Source organism: Eptesicus fuscus, chromosome 9 (genome assembly GCF_027574615.1).
Source record: "Eptesicus fuscus isolate TK198812 chromosome 9, DD_ASM_mEF_20220401, whole genome shotgun sequence".
Classification (NCBI taxonomy): domain Eukaryota; kingdom Metazoa; phylum Chordata; class Mammalia; order Chiroptera; family Vespertilionidae; genus Eptesicus; species Eptesicus fuscus.
In genome coordinates, this window is record NC_072481.1 from 2,205,197 (window position 1) to 2,222,135 (window position 16,939).

Sequence of the window (16,939 nt, forward strand, 5' to 3'; positions counted from 1 at the left end):
CTTGTAACCACTCCACCAAAACTAGGAGAAATTCCCAAGCATTTCACTTACAGGGGGATCGTGGGGCGGGAGGGGGGGGGGGCTTTGTCGATTCCTATCAGTATCCATGTAATGTTAGCTCCTGCGAAACTGCTGAGTGCCCCAAATCAACAGCCCCTGCCCTTTCTATGCCCACCAATGCCTGTGGTGCGGACAGACAGGAAAACGTAACATGCTCCGTCTCAACATGTCTCTACAGAAGCCAAAATAAAATGTACAGCTCCCCAGATCTGGTTCCAAGCATCCCTCCTTGGCCAGAAACACTGCCCTCATGAATTCTATCGCTTCCTGAAACACGAATGCCAGCCTTCGGGGTGCCCCTGGCGGTGAGTGAGCACAGACGGGTCTGCTGAGGTGACAGGACTCCCACGTCCCTGGCAGCCTGCTGCCCTTGCCACCTGCACCTCTGCCCTCGGAGCCACGCTCGCTGGGTATAAAATCCGCTGGTGTGCACGGAGGTTCTCAGGTGCCAGGCCACGTCTCATACTTGTTCCTTCACTGAATCCTCGTGGCAACCGCTGAGGAGAGGCAGTGACTGAACTGTGCTGATGAAGACAGTGATGCAGAGAGAGATGAGAGCCTCCATGTCACAGAGCCACACGCGGCAGAGGCCAGATTCACACGGGGCCGCTGGCCACGCGTGCACCGTCCCCGAGGTCCCCCCGGGGCCTCTTTAAATTCCGCCTGAGACCGTGAGCCGCAGTCACGCTCGGGAAAGAGCTCGGAGCTCGGTCTACATGTGGCGATGGCTGAGGCAAGGGCGATTCCGAGGACGCCTGCCTGGGGTCTCAGTGTCCCAGGCGATGGTGGCACGGATGTCGGACCAGCTGGCCTGGGAGGTCCCCCGGTTAGAGGCATCGTCTCCCCGTGCCCTGCCTCTCCTCGCCTCGGCCCGGAAGCGAGGGCCGCTGGCTGTCCCCGCCCAGCCTCGGCTTCCCTTCCGAGCATTGCCGTCGCTCTGCATCCGCGCACACATATTTACCCGCTTTCAATCTGTTTTGCTAAACAAATTAATTCCGCACCAGATTACGCGAGGGGGAACCATGCATCTTTTCCAAGATCTCATCTGCCGAGTTGGATTAGCGACATCCGATGTCCTGGGAATTAATTTGCGCAGCCTTCTAACGCGGTCCCCGGCGCTTCCTTCAGTCATCGCACACGTCATGGGGAGGAGATGGGGCCTGGGTTCCCATCCGTGTCTACACAGTCAGGGCCGGGGGCCGCGGGGTGACGGTGCCCGAGGCGGCAGCCCTCACTTCCATCACCATGACAGCGTGCGAGCTGAGATAAAAACGGAGGCTTTGTAAGCCGCCCCGGTGCCTGGCAGAGATGATGCCCGGCTGGCTGGCAGGCCATGGCCAGTGGCTGGACGGACAGGGACAGGGGGCGGGGGCGGGGGAGGGCGGTCAGCCTGTGCCCGGCCCTGCAGACACGTTCCCGTGAGGCACCCAAGCTCCCGGCCCTGCCTGCGCCCCGAGAGGGAGCCCGGTTCCGCGTCCATCGGGTGTTGCTCTCTAGGGAAGAGGAGCGGAAACACCGCTCCCTCGTCCCGGGGAAGGGAGAAAGTAGGCCACGGAACAAAAGCCACGCGCTCCACAAAGCCTGTCCGCCGGGATGCAGTGACGGGGGCAGGGGTCAAGTGCAGGGGAAACCGCCAGGTGCTGCAGACGGACCCTGGGGAGCAACCCCTCCCCTCCTGGGTTCTGAAAGGCCCCGCCAGGGCCCGAGGAGCCCCCAAACCTTAGGACGTGCAGAGCAAGCGGGTGTGGGGGAGGCCGCTGCCCCCGCCCCCTGTGCTCATGCCCTGGACACGGCACCCCCTTCTCCTGAGTCAGCAAGTACAGCTGCTTGTCGCACGCACAGGTCCCACCTCTGCACTTGGACATGGAGGGGCCTGGGCAAAGGGGCTGGAGGCAGCTGGGACCGAGGTGCCCTGCTCTGCTGTCCTTGTAGCCGGGCGGTGGGACACGCGGTGGCCATGCGGAGAGGGACGGGCCTGGGCCCGGGAGACCTCTCAGCCCTCCTCCTCGGGAGCCATCGGAGAACACGGTACAGGCGGGAAAGGAAAAGGAAACCTCGCTGCAGGAGGCGTTTCCCGCCCGGCACCCGGCACCAGGTCCCGAGGCTGCGCCCCTGTCCTCCAACGCCCCAAGGACAGGACCTCCCAGCCACGCCCACCTGAGCAGCCCCAGCTGCCCCCCCCACACACACACACACAGAGGCCCTTCCTGCCCCTGCCGCGGTCGCCCCTTCGTCTAAAGTGAGCCTCATCCCGGCCCATTGGGCAGCGGCCACCGCAGAGCCACGCCCTGGGGGTATCTGAAGGCTCCCCGGCCCCTCACTGCCCAGACGTGCCCACATCTGCTCCCGAGTGGCCCCCCCAGAGGACGTGCCACGATGCTGGACTGTGTCGCTCTGGTCCGGGGGGAGGGGGAGCTCGGCAGCCCCTCGCACAGCACGGCGGCCCGGCACCCGCTCCAGGCCTCTCCCTCCCACCAGCCTCAGCTCCGGCTCAGTTCCTGCCGGCACGTTCACTGCACAGCACGCTCCCCGACGCCCCGCGCCCGCACCGGGCCCTGTGCCTTCGCGTTAGGTTCTGCCTCACAGTCCCCGCAAGAAGCACCCCCCGGGCCGGCTCAGTACCCCCCCGAGCCAAGCCCCCAGGAAATCCCTCACTCCGTGCGAACCCCAACCAGAAAAGCGGGGCGTACCTGAGGTCTCCCCCAGAATCCGCGGGGGCTTGGTGTCTTTGCCGCTGTCTCTGCTGGGACTGGTGGCCGGCTCCGTGGTGCTGAGCCCCGCCGGGATCCTGCTCCTGGGGTCCAGGGGCGCAGTGACCCCCTTAGTCTGCAGCGTCATGGCGGTGGCCGTGGTGGCCGTGGCCGCGCTGGCCGTGGCCGCGGTGGTCTTCCGCGTCTGGAAGTAGGAGACGGTGGTGGGGCCGTCGGGAGCCGTGTTGGCCGCCAGGGCCTCCTCCTCCCCCGTGGGCCCCCACGCGATGAACTCGGCCTCCGTGGTGGGCCGGCCGCCGCGCGGGTGCACGTCGAAGCTGCTGAACACGGCGGGCAGCTGCCTCCGGCCCCTCCGCAGCAGGGCCTGCCGGTCCGTGGGGGCCCCGCTGCCCCCGGGGGGCGACGGAGCGGAGGGCGAGGGGCCCAGGGAAGGGCCGGGTTTGGCAGCGGCGGGGGGCTTGGCGAGCCCCGCTTTGGGCCCCAGGGCGGCCACCTGCTCCCGGGGCCTGTGCGCCCGTTTGGCGCGGGGACTCGGCATCTGCCCGTGACTGCGCTCCACGCGGGCCGGCCGGGGGCTCCACACGGGCGCGGGGATCCGGGCCGGCTGTCCGCTCCTCAAACTCCACAGGCGGGGCGGCCGGGGCGAGGGCCGGGGCAGCAGCCGGAACTCGGGGCCGGGGCCCAGCGCCTCGCAGGCGGGCAGGTCCGTGGCGAGCTGAAACATGGCGATCAGGATCCAGGCCTGGCTTCCCAGCGCGCAGCCCGGCCAGCGCACGGACATGGAACTGCGTGGAGAGAGAGGGGGGGTCAGTGCGGGCGGCTCTGCGGGGCCTCTCCTCCCCCCACCACGGCCCGAGCCGCTGTGCGTGGGGCTGAGCCCCATCCTCCCTCCACAGCGGAACCCGGGACCCTCATCGCTCATGTCCAAGGCCTGTTCCGCCTGACCTAGCCATCGCGGTTTAAAAGAACACCCTCCAACACACACACACACACACACACACATACCCCCCCACACACACACACATACACACACATACACACACACACACACACACATATACACACATACACACATACACACACCACACACACACACACACACCACACACACACACACACCACACACACACACATACACACACATACACACACACACCACACATACCCCTAACACACACACACACACACCACACACACACACACACACACACACACACACACACCACACAAACACACACATGTTCCTAAGAGCTGCCTCCCGGCCTGCACGTCCCGTCACGTCTCTGCAGGGAGCCGCAGGGCACAGAGCGGGCTGGCAGCCACCGCCCACTGCCCGGGGGACGCCGAGCCCCGAGCCCCCGGCCCCCGGCCGTCCGCAGCCAAGCAGACCTCGAAGGCCCCCTTGGCCAGCAGCGCCCAGAACAGGGCAGCGAGGACGGGAGGCGAGGGCACGGCAGGGCCGTCGGGCGACACCGTCCTCTGGGCCAGAGGTCACCCACCAGGCGGCCCTCAGCGTGCAGCCACCTCCGCCGGGGTCAGGAGGGGCCGGCGTCCCCTCAGCGCGGCACCTGGCGGACTCCACGTGGGGGTGAAGCCAGGCGTGTCCAGAGCCCGGCCACGGCCCGCGCCCCCTGCTCGCCCCCCCCCCCCCGCCCTCCTCGTGTTTCGGTGGAACGTGCGCGTTTTCCAGCCGCCGTGGCCTCCGCGTCTTGCTGGGGACCCTTCTTATGGGGGCCCCTCGGAGTTCGCTCGGGCACATGCCCCCTGCGGGGCCCCACGGACAGTGTGCGGGCACCCGCTCTGCCGGCGCCTCCTGTGGGCACTGGCGCTCCCCCTCACCTTCCGGGCAGATGCCCTTGAAGCCCCCCCGCCCCCTCAGCCCCTGGGGGTGGGAGGAGGGGCACCGCCTGGGGGGGGGGCCTGTCAGTGTGACGTGAGCTCCCAGGTGGCTCAGGGGGTGTCACGTGAAACCCAGAGCCCGGACCGCCGCGCGGAAAGGTGTGGGTCCGGCCCACGCGCCCTCTCCCACCCGCTCAGGCAACAGGCGCCAAAGTGAGCGCTCGTCACACAGCTTGACAGGAACCCGGACCCGTGAGGGCGGCGGGGGCGGCGGGGGGTGCTCCGTGCAAGGCGCCAGCCTAAAGCTGCTCAGAACCCGCGCGGGAAGCAGCAGCAGCTGGGCTGGCTGAGGGCGGCATGGGGTTCACAGGAAATAAACCAGGAGTGAGTGTGAGCCACCGGGTGAGCGTGCGCACAGGGTGTCTCAGGACTGCGTGGGGTGTGCGTGTGCGAGGCGGGTGGATGTGTGTGTGTGTGTGTGTATGACTGTCAGCATGAGACTGAGTGTAGAAGTGGGTGTGGGTGTACCTGTGTGTGTGTGTCCGTGTGAGAATGTATACAGTCTGTGTGTCCATGAGGCATGTCGATGAGTGAGGGTGAGCTCATGTGTGGGTGTGGGTGTTGCTGTGAGTGTGTCAATGTGTGAATGTCTGTGTGTCTGTGAGGTGAGTATGTTGGTAAGTGTGGCCGTGTGTGTCCGTATGTGTGAGTGTCGGTGTGTGTGTATCTGTGTGTGAAGGTGGCTGGGTATGTCTGTACATGTGTGTGTGTATCAGGGAGTGTTTGTGAGTGGTGTGTGTGTGCACCTGTGTTTGTGTGTGTGCACCTGTGTGTGAGTTGGTGTGTGTGCACCTGTGTTTGTGTATCTGTGTGTGTGCACCAGTGTGTGCATCTGTGTGTGTGCTCACCTGTGTGTGAGTTGGTGTGTGTGCACCTGTGTGTGAGTTGGTGTGTGTGTGTGCACCTGTGTGTGAGTTGGTGTGTGTGCACCTGTGTGTGAGTTGGTGTGTGTGCACCTGTGTGTGAGTTGGTGTGTGTGCACCTGTGTTTGTGTATGTGTGTGTGTGCACCAGTGTGTGCATCTGTGTGTGTGCACCTGTGTTTGTGTATCTGTGTGTGTGTGCACCTGTGTGTGAGTTGGTGTGTGTGCACCTGTGTGTCAGCACGTGTGTGTATCAGTGAGTGTGGGTGTGACTTGTGTTGCTGTGTGCCCCTATGGGTGAGTGTGGCCATGTGTGTGTCCCCTCCTCAGGCCACACTGCCCTGCGGGGCTGCCCCTCGTCTCCCTGGCCCCTGGGAAGGCGCGGCTCTCGGGGTGCAGGACGGGCCGAGGAAGGAGCTGGACTCAGGAGCGCCCACGGCCAAGGGGGGCTGAGGCCCAGCTGCTGAGGCCCAGCTTCTCCGCCTGCTGCTGCCATGGGGAGCTGCTCGCCAAGCTAATGGCTCCCACCCAGCTCCGCGTGTGCAGCTCCCCCACAGCCCGCCCAGCCGGCGCAGGGGTGCCCCCCCCAATGGGGAATCAGGTCTCCCCACCCCCCGCACGGGGAATCAGGTCAGCGTGCAGCTCCCCGTCACACCGGCGGCTCCTGTGGCCGGTGAAGATGAATGGCTTAGGCCGCTGGTTCTCCCGGGAGCTGCTCATTCGGACACAGGTCCGGCCTCAGAGGGACGAGATGCTGCTTCAAGCGGGTGGGTGCCTCGGCCCAGGAAACACCGGCAACTCTGGGTACCAGCCAGCCTCACCAGGTCCCTCAGGCACAATCTGGCCTCGCCAGGCCCATCACGCCCCTCCAGGCCCCGCCAGGCCCCGCCAGGCCCCACTGGCTGACTAAGAGCAGCCACACGCAAACCTGCCAGCCGCGGCGCTCGGAGAAATGACTCCCGGAAATTAACCAGCAGCCCCGGGCCTGGGCCCACCTGCCCCGCGTAACTTCACACACGGGGTATTCCTGTCGCTTTTCGCCAATCGTGAGCTGTAATTGGTTACCATAGAAACCCCTCATTTCCAGGCCACCCGGCTGTTATGCAGAAAAGCCAACCCACTGCCGGGGCGGGGAGCTCGGTGCTCCCTCCGAGTCCGGTTCCGTCCTCTCTGAAGGGGGTGCGCTCACCGGGGAAGTGGGAGGCCAGGCGAGCAGTCGGGGTGTCTTCAGGGGGTCTTTAGGGGTGACGTGTTCTGGAATTACTAGCGGGATGGTTGCACAACCTGTGAACATGCCACCACCACCTCCGGCACACGCTTAGAGGGCGAAGTTCAGGGCGTGTCTGTGATCGCTCAGGAAGCGGGTTGAGCGGAAGTTTGGAGAGAGCGGCCTGGGGCTCTGGGAAGGCGCCCGGCTGGAGCCAGAGCCGCGCCTCGAGCTGCAGGCACCTGCAGCACACGCCGGGCCTCAGCTCCATCCCCGCGGCCGGCCTGCCCTGAGAGGAAGGGCCTGGGTGCACCCCCCCCCCCAGCACTCCGCAGGGTCCCAGCCCAGACTCTCTGGGAGCCCACGCTGCCGCCCCCACCCCATGGCCTCCCAGCGGAGAACGGGGCTCCGCCTCCCCCTTTCCCAGTCTGCAGTGTCTCCCTCTTGACACTGTCACTGAACTCTGCTCCCCAGGAACAGCTCAGCGAGATGCAGTGGTTGCGATCCAGTTTGATGCCCTGTCTCTCTTCTCCACAAAAGAAAGGCGCTGTCGGGGAGTCAGGCACCTCTTCCCCTCAGGTGGCGCGTGCCCCGGGGCTGGGGGGCTGGGGAGCTCCGGGGCTGGGGGGCAGTTGCCATGGGAACAATCTGTGGGGCTGGGGAGCACTGGTTCCTCGTTCCTAGAAACCCGGGTACCCAGTGCTTCCCGGGTGCTGCTGGCAGGAGGGGCCTGAGCCGCCCCAGGCCCTGGGGGTCTCCGCAGGGACCTCGGGGGGGCCCGGGGGGGGGGGAGCAGGCATGGATCCCCGCTCACACTCAGAGCCACCTTCTAGAAGGCAATGGCGTTCTGCTCTTCGCAAAGACAGGAGACCAAGGGCTTTCTGAGAACAGACCCCGGACCCCAAGGCTGTGCTGAGGGGGCAATGGTGGCTTCGTCAGCCCGGACCTCTGGGTGGAGTAAAACTCCAGGTGGGGGACCCCTGGCCGGTGTGGCTCAGTGGATAGAGGATAGAGCATCGGCCTACGGACTGAAGGGTCCTGGGTTCGGTTCCGGTCAAGGGCACATGCCCAGGTTGTGGGCTCGATCCCCAGTCGGGGGCGTGTAGGAGGCAGCCGATGGATGGTTCTCCTCATTGATGTTTCTCTCTCTCTCCCTCTCTCTTCCTCTCTGAAATCAATAAAAACATATTAGAAAAAGAAAAAATACTCCAGGGGGCTTCCCCCGCCATCCTGTCCTCCTCTGGGTCCAGCACTCACTCCATTAGGAGGGACACTGATCTGGGGGCGGGGGACGTTGGGGTTCCTGGTGTGACAGAGGCCCCGACACCCCTAGATCCTCCCGATTCCATGCTGCTCCAGGTTCTCTGGCACTACCGTCCTGGGGAAGGGGTGCGGTCCCCAGGGCCAGCAGCCGCCCCGTGATCCCTCTCCCCCTCGTGGCCTCGGGGCCTCGGCCCAGGGCCCATCCCCTCTCCCTGGGAGCTCGGAGCCGGGTCTGCAGAGCTCGAGGCACGCGGATGCCTGCAGGCTTCTCGGGTGCTGGGAGGCGGCTGAAGGACGGCAACGCGCTCGCTGGCGTCTGGTTGCCCTGGCAACGTGCCTGAGCATTCCGGAGGAGTGAGGCGGCGAGGAGCGGAGGGTGGGTAGCCCTGTGGGCAGGAATGTTCTCTTCCTGGGAGTGGGGCGTCGGCCCAGCCTCTGTGTGTCTGGCGCTGCGCACTGCTGCACCCAGAGCCCCTGCCGCCCGCGGGCCATCCGGGACCACGAAGCCCTCGGCCAGCGACTGCCCTCCTACGGCACGTCTGTGCCCCTCTGGGCAGCGCCAAGACGTGACCAGCAGCTGCCCACAGCTGGGCGGCCTCCCCAGGCCAACCCGCCGCCCTGCCAGTACCCCGCTTCTTCTGCAGGTGGGGGCGAAAGCCTGAGACGGGCCCCCAGCACGAGCTGGCCATCCGGGGTCCGGCCTCTTTTCTCCACTGCCCTCTAGGCCAGGGGTGGGGACGTCCGGCCCACGGGCTGCAGCGGGACGAGAAGTCACTTGGTCTGGCCCTGCCAAGGCGTTGGGGTGAGTTCATTGTTTGACCAAATACAGCAGCTGCTTTTTAAATCGGTAAGTCTGTGTGGCTCTGGAATGACGTTCTAAACACCCAAATGGCCGCTGGCAGGAAAAGGGCTCCCCACCCCGGCTCGAGGCCAAGGAGCAGGCTGGCAGAGCCAGGCACGCACGGGGCTGGGGAAGGATCCTGCGTCGGTGACCCCCCCCACCACCAGCGGCACCCAGAGCGAGGACAGGACACCCAGAAGGGCCTGGGGGGGCCAAGTCAGGCCTGCACCCCCCGCAGAGCTTCTCCGCCGTCCTCAGTGAGAGCGCCCCCTCCCCGTGGAGAGGGTGGTGACAGCGCTGAGATGCAGGCCCCGCCGCAGACCCACTAAGCGCACCGCTGGGACCCGCCCAGCACCAGCGATGACAGCGAGGCTCCCGGGCCGTCCCGGATGGAGAGCCGAGTACATGGCTTGTTCCTCCTTCAGACCTGGTTGAATCCGACTTCACGTTCATTTTTTAAAAAAATACGTTTTTATTGATTTCAGAGAGAGGGAGGGAGAGAAACAATGATGACAGAGAACCATGGATCGGCTGCCTCCTGCACGCCCCACACTGGGGACTGAGCCCGCAATCCCGGCATGTGGCCTGACCAGGAATCAAACCCTGACCTCTTGGTTCATAGGTCAACGCTCAACCACTGAGCCACGCTGGCCCGACTTTTATGTTCACTTTCAAGCAGAACTTTTAAGCAGAGACAAAGAATGGGAGCGGCGGAGAGGCCTGGTACGGGGTGGGGGGGGGGTGACCCTTCAGAGCAGGGGTCCTGGGCAGAGCGCAGCACACACCAGCCCAGATGCCAGGGTCCCAGCTCCCTCCAGCCCTCGGCCGCACTGGCCACGGTTGCCAGGCGGGAAGATGCCCACGGAGAAGCTCTCAGCAAGCACGTGGAAAGACAGGAGCGCTGCAGACACGCACAGGAGAGGACGGAGCCTGCTGAGGAAGCACGGGGTGGGCATGCGCACACCGCCCACCCGGATGGATCCCCGGACACGGCACCCACGCGATGGAGCCCCGGACACGGCACCCACGCGGATGGAGCTCCGGACACGGCACCCACGCGATGGAGCCCCGGACACGGCACCCACGCGATGGAGCCCCGAACACGGCACCCACGCGATGGAGCCCCGGACATGGCACCCACGCGGATGGAGCGACGCTCCCGGCAGGCGTGGCTGAGCACTCTATGCGCTCTCACGCCGTCCGCGCGGTCACCCTCCGAGAGGAGCGGCTGGTACTCGCATTTCGCAGGAGAAAGAAAAGCACACAAACAGAGGCTGCGCTTCCTTCCGAAGAGGCCTCAGCCCAGCCCTGTGCTGGCGGAGTAGCCACCAGCCGAGGAGAAGCTGGCGGAGTAGCCACCAGCCGAGGAGAAGCTGGCGGAGTAGCCACCAGCCGAGGAGAAGCTGGCGCCGGAGGGGGAGAGCGCCCCAGGCCTGGGGGTGCACAAGTTCCCACGTGAGAAACGTGCGCTCCTCCTCCAGAACATTCTGGGCGCCTCAGACTCGCCCCGCCCCTGCCCCGCCCCTGCCGGTGAGATCCGGCTCCTGGCTGATGGTCTCGCCCTGAAGAGTGAAGAGTGAATGGCGCAGCTCCCAGCGCCCCTGCGTCCCCGAGTGCTCGCGGAAACGTCTATTTTGGTTTTGTTGCTGTTGTGATGTTGGTATTTATGAAGCGCGGGCGCGTGCCAGGCGGGGAGGGTGGAGGAGAGAGCGAGGCGGCTGCCTCTCAGAACGACTAGCAGCTGCAAGGGCGCAGCGTGCGAGGATTCGCCGAGACAGAGGGGATGAGTGGGTGGGGGCGGCCAGGCGCCTGGAAGGAAGGGGAGCCGCCCAGGGAGGCTCTGGGTCAGTGGCTGGCTCACCCTCCCTCGGTGTGGCCTGGCGGTCCGGTCCCTGGGCACCGGCTCCTGCGGCGTCACGTGCCCACCTTGTGCCGGGGGTGGGCGAGGGGCAGACGCCGGCGGAGCGCACCGAGGGCCCAGCCAGCTGTTGGTGCACAGGAGGCCCGGACTCCCGCAGGGCTGACGGCAGAGCCGCTGTGTGTCCAGCCGCCGAGAGGGGGCTCAGCCGCAGGTCCCCCAGGGCTCCCGCCCGCCCTGCTCGAGCCGCTGGTCTCGGCCTCCAGAACCCCAGACCATCCCTCAGGAAAAGCTGGGGTGCCGCGCTCCTTCCTGGGGGTGACTGCTCGGGGAGGCTCGGCTGCAGCATCGTGGGCCCTCACGCATCAGAAGGTAAACTGAGCCGAAACCGGTGTGGCTCAGTGGATAGAGCGTCGGCCTGCGGACTCAAGGGTCCCGGGTTCGATTCCGGTCAAGGGCATGTACCTTGGTTGCGGGCACATCCCCAGTGGGGGGTGTGCAAGGGGCAGCTGATCGATGTTTCTCTCTCATCGATGTTTCTAGCTCTCTATCCCTCTCTTCCTCTCTGTAAAAAATCAATAAAATATATTTGAAAAATATGATCTCTCTTGACTACTGAGCTTTTAAAAAAAAAAAAAAGAAGGTAAACTGAGGCAGGGCAAATCCGTAGCTTAAGAGCGGAGAGTGGGCGCGACGGAGGAGGAGAAACCGCAGCTGGACCTGGAGAGGCTCGGAGCCTGCGGGAGGCCCAGGGGGAGGCCCAGGGGGAGGCCCAAGGGGAGGCCCAGGGGGAGGCCCAGGGGGAGGCCCAGGGGGAGACCCAGGGGGAGGCCCAGGGGGAGGCCCAGGGGGAGGCCCAGGGGGAGACCCAGGGGGAGGCCCAGGGGGAGGCCCAGGGGGAGACCCAGGGGGAGGCCCAGGGGGAGACCCAGGGGGAGGCCCAGGGGGAGGTCCAGGGGGAGGCCCAGGGGGAGGCCCAGGGGGAGACCCAGGGGGAGGCCCAGGGGGAGGCCCAGGGGGAGGCCCAGGGGGAGACCCAGGGGGAGGCCCAGGGGGAGGCCCAGGGGGAGACCCAGGGGGAGGCCCAGGGGGAGACCCAGGGGGAGGCCCAGGGGGAGGTCCAGGGGGAGGCCCAGGGGGAGGCCCAGGGGGAGGCCCAGGGGGAGGCCCACGGGGAGGCCCAGGGGGAGGCCCAGGGGGAGGTCCAGGGGGAGGCCCAGGGGGAGGCCCAGGGGGAGGCCCACGGGGAGGCCCAGGGGGAGGCCCAGGGGGAGGTCCAGGGGGAGGCCCAGGGGGAGGCCCAGGGGGAGGTCCAGGGGGAGGCCCAGGGGGAGGTCCAGGGGGAGGCCCAGGGGGAGGCCCAGGGGGAGGCCCAGGGGGAGGCCCAGGGGGAGGTCCAGGGGGAGGCCCACGGGGAGGCCCAGGGGGAGGCCCAGGGGGAGGTCCAGGGGGAGGCCCAGGGGGAGGTCCAGGGGGAGGCCCAGGGGGAGGCCCAGGGGGAGGCCCACGGGGAGGCCCAGGGGGAGGCCCAGGGGGAGGTCCAGGGGGAGGCCCAGGGGGAGGCCCAGGGGGAGGCCCAGGGGGAGGCCCAGGGGGAGGCCCAGGGGCCGCACACCGACAAGGACTTCTGGCCGCGGGGCGGGGCCCGGCAGCAGCCAGCGGGGCGAGGAGGGAGGGGACCTGGCCTAACTCAGTCAGGACCCAGCCCACCCAAGGGGCCTTGGGGAGCCCGGGGACCCTCAAACAGCCCCTCCACTCCCTGCCGAACACACGCCCGTCCCCGGTCCTTTACACCCGAGCATCGCTGAGGCCGGGATGGAGGGGGCCTGCAGCGGACCCAGGATCACCCCGCGCCCGCATGGCGCCACAGCACTGAGCATAAGCACAGCGGGGCAGGGGGCAGGGGGCAGGGGGCAGGGGGCAGGGGGCAGGGGGCAGGGGGCAGGGGCCCCACTGATACCCCCACATCCACGGTGGGAAAAAGAGGACGGGGACTGGGACACAAGCTGGAATTGAGGAACGACCATGACCCCATCCTGCAAGCCCAGCCGCGCAGGTCAAGTTCCATCTCACCTCCAGCGACAGACGTTCCCGTGTTCCCCAGGAGAGGATGGCACTGCCTGGTCTGCCCTCCCCGACCCGACACCCACCCTGGTCTCCGGGGACAGAGACCCAGACTCATGACCCCTGGCGGGGGGGGAGGCCATGGAGACGCTGCCCTGGGGAGGGGCGCAGGGAGTGACCGGCTCACCGGAGCCGCACGCTGGCCGCCAGGACAGTCAGGCACCCAGCGCTCCCGGGCCAACTCCCTCTGGGCCCTCGTGTGGCACCTTGCACCCATCCACGGCCTCCCAGAGAGGCCACCCCACTGCCCACGTGACCAACAAGGGCCGACGGCTCACAGGTGGCGTGCACTCGCCCAGTCACGGCTGGTGGGCGGTGCTGCAGGGCCTGGGCCTCCCAGGGGCCTGGGTGCAGGGAGGTGGGGGCACGCGGCCAGCGGCTCCGCGGGGGCAGAGGGAGCTGGCAATGCCGCCCATGCGCACTCTCCCGCTCTCACCTCCGCCCTCCAGGTTTCCCAGCCTCGGACACCATGTGGCGGGGACTCGCTACCTCGAAAGAGCACCGAGCGGCCATGGCGCGCTGAGCGGTGGGTAGGAAAGCCTCCGGTGTGACCACGTGGCTTCCCGCTTCGGCCTGTGGATCAGGACTGACCTAACTCCTGAGTGGCTCTACCACTCCCCACTCATACCCACGGACACACACAGACATACGTGGGCACACGGACACAGACACGCATGGGCACATACAGCCACATATACATACATACATACACACACACATACACATGCACACACTTGCACATGGTGGCCGCTAGGACAAGGACACAGACACACATGGGCACACATGCATGCACACATGGGCAGCTACAGGCACACATACCCACACATGCGCACACACTTGCAGAGACCTCACCCTGTCCCCAGATTTAGGGCCAGAGGGTCACTTGGAGACAGAGGAGCAGCTCCAGAGAGGAGCGCCCTGCAGCCCGTGCTGGGTCCCCTCCCCACGACTGTCCCCCCTCCTCTACCTCCTCCCCACCCCCCACTTAGGAGCCAGGCTCACTCTCCTCTGGCAAGAATCCCTGCTGGCCGGCCTGGCACCCCCCCGCTCTGAAGCCCTGGATGCCAGGCCTGTGCGGGCATCTTGTTGGGGAAGGAAAGGCCACCGCAGCTTCCCGCCCCCAGGAAGCCTCCTGTCCCTCGTCGGGGGTCCTCCAGCCCCTCCCACACCACCTCCTGGGAGCCCTCCATGACTACCGGTTCCCCACCATCCTCTCCCCCAGGCCCCAGAGGGGTTCCTCTGAAGCTCAGAATCCACCGCCCCCAGCTCCGCCGGGACACCCGTGACCCGCCTGGCATCCCTCCCGCCGGCCAGCGCGCTCTGCATCCTGGCAGCGCCCGGAAGCTTCTCCGCACACAATGGCAGAGGAACCTGCCCATCGACCTCCAGGGCTGTGGCGGGGGAGGGGCGGTGCACAGACCACGGAACTGCAGCCTGAGGTGGGCACTCACTCAGCTTCACCGTAATTTAATATTAATTACGCTTTAACACTAATGTTAACTGCGCCTCTTAATTTTTATTTGTATCCAATTACTCCACAACCATTAGCGACGGCGACGATGGGGCTGGATCTAGGCATGAGGAGACGATGCCCCGCGCGCTCCAGCCCAGCACACAGCGCGGGGCCGGCTCAGGGCTCACGGGTGCGCTCCGCCATCATCCGTGGAGAGAATGAACGAGTCGGGGGCTCGCAGGCCACCGGGGAAACAGGCGCTTCCCTGACCAAGACCCAGAGGCGGGCAGTCATCGGCTGGGGTGGATTCGGCTCTGCCTGCGAGAGCCTGGAGGGCTGCTGGGAGGAGGTGATGGGTATTGAATGCCGAGGAGAAGTTTAGCAGGAGAGGAGCTGGGGAGAGCAGAAGGAATGCTGTGGGTTCATTTGTGGGGCCCACTCCAGGAGACCCGACAGCACTCGGGGGGCTGCCGAGGCAAGCCGGTGGGAGCCCCCAGCACTCATCCTCGGGGGGTGTCAGGAAACCCCCAAAGTCACTGAGCACTGCCTCTCCCGGGGCTGGGCTCTTACTTTTAGGATCTTGGTCAGTGCCTAGAACCTCCCGATGATGGAGGGTCCCCCAGACCCCCCGTGCCTCAGTTTCCTCACCCGTAGATTGGGGAGAGGTGCACGCAGTAAGAGGGGAGCGGGTTCAGACCTGGCTCTCGGCCCCCACAGCCCCAGTGCTCCGTGCCCTGCTCTTCGGCTTATTGCTGGCCGGGTGGAGGGCGCGTGGCAGATGCCTCCTGCAGGAGGACCTGGGGGGGGGGGGCGGCGTGCAATCCTGGTGACCACTCCTGCGGGGTCTGTGGGAGGGGGTGCAGGGTGCTGTCCCCTGAGCTGCCCCTGGGGCCCTAGGCACGGGAGGGCCTGGTACCCACCCCGCTGTGGGCAAAGCCCCGCCAGGAGCGCCTCGCCTTGCACCGGGATAAGAGCCTGGGCTCGGGGTCCGGCCGAGGAGCGCACTGGCCCCCGCCATCCGCTCAGAAAGCAGGTGTTTTGCGTGTAAATTGCTTGCTTCGTGGTTAATCGGGCCACCCTCCGGCAACGAAGACGCTGCGACCGCCTTAATCAGCTGAATTCACACCGGGCGCTGAGCTGATTTATGGGTAATTGTCTCTGAACCCTCCTCCAGGAAGGAGGTGCCGTGTGTTTCTCTCTTTCCCGTGGGCGCCCGTTCCCGCTCTGTGGTCTCGGGAACACTCCACGGAGCAGGAGACTGTCCCACACCAGAGCCGTGTGCCTGGCCGGCCAGGAGCGCCACAGGCAAGAGTGACGGGGAGAGGCCCTCGCCTTCCCCCCCCCCCCCCGGCCTCTGGTATAGCCCCTCAGACCCCAGGCCTGAGCACCCGGCGAGTCTTGCACCCACCCGATCAGTGTGTACTCACTGGGTGCCCACACTGAGCGGGCTTCTCACAGCCCCGGCACCCCAGGGCTGCCCAGCCCGGGATGATGTTCTTAGGGACGTCCCCTGAATTCCGCGAGTGGATGACTTGAGCCCTGTGCCTGGATAACCTCTGCAGCAAAGGAAACAGCTGAGGAGGGCCTTTGTTTTTGCAGAATTCTATATTCACGTCAACCGCTTGTTTTTAAGTGAGAAGCTCCACCTTTCCACTAAACCTAACTATGTTCGCCCGTTATAGTTTAACTAGAGGCCCGGTGCACGAATTTGTGCACCAGTGGTGTCCCTCGGCCTGGCCTGTGGGATCTGGCCAAAACCGGCTCTCTGACATCCCCCAAGGGGTCCTGGATTGCGAGAGGGCACAGGCCAGGCCGAGGGACCCCACCGGTGCACGATCGGGGCCGGGGAGGTACCGCAGGAGGGCTCCAGGGCACGTCCGTTCTGTCTCACTCAGTCCTGATTGGCTGGACCCCAGCAGCAAGCTAACTTACCGGTTGGAGCATCTACCCCCTGTGTTCAGTGCACGTCATAGCGAGCGGTTGAGTGCCCTTAGCATATCATTAGCATATTACACTTTGGTTGAACGGTTGACCGGACACTTAGCATATTAGGCTTTTATTATATAGGATTTCTCACTCACTGCATTTCACCTCAGGGCTTCCATCCCTCTGTCTGTGTCTCTCTGTCTCTGTCTCTCCCTCTGTCTCCTTTTCTTTGTCTCTCTGCTGCGCCCCACCTTCTCTGTCCGTTTCTCTCCTTTCCTGGAATCCATCTACCAGTTCACAAACAGGTATTAGGCCTGCTTCATGCTGGAGCCTGGCAGGCCCTGGGGTAAGAACACCACCCGGCCTCCAGGTGAGAAGACGGGCAAGTGGATGGAAGTAAGTGTGGGGCACGTGCCCCCTGAGACCCCGGGCAGGCTCGCCAGATAGCGGAGGACCAGCATCTAGGCCCAGACCGCAGTGAGCAGGGAAGTGGAAGTCATGCCGCAGCCAGGCCGCCTCCTCTTGGATCACACACACCCGTGTGGTCATTTTGAATGCACGTCCACACTAGCCACGGCTCAGCCAAAACCATGGGCACGTGCCATCAACCCTGATCCGTCTCCCCACATCCAACCACATGGGGCTTGCAAGGCTGCACTCTGGCCACCTCTCCGCCTGTGCTCACAGGGTGCCCCGGCCAGCAGAGCTCAGCCCCACCGCCCACATTCCATCCTC

General features: G+C 65.7%; 1 protein-coding gene and 1 long non-coding RNA gene across 2 annotated transcripts in view; one reads left to right on the plus strand and one right to left on the minus strand.

Moving 5' to 3' along the window:
• Nucleotides 1-16,939, minus strand: part of AJAP1 (adherens junctions associated protein 1) — an 81,856-nt gene that overhangs the window by 34,817 nt on the left and 30,100 nt on the right. The window contains exon 2 of the mRNA XM_054721430.1: nucleotides 2,751-3,556. Coding sequence (XP_054577405.1) covers nucleotides 2,751-3,556 — 806 coding nt within the window. The remainder of the gene's footprint in view (nucleotides 1-2,750; nucleotides 3,557-16,939) is intronic.
• Nucleotides 8,501-14,279, plus strand: LOC129150355 (uncharacterized). The gene is made up of 3 exons (XR_008557081.1): nucleotides 8,501-8,804; nucleotides 13,275-13,351; nucleotides 14,048-14,279. It is a non-coding gene; the product is annotated as an uncharacterized LOC129150355 (long non-coding RNA).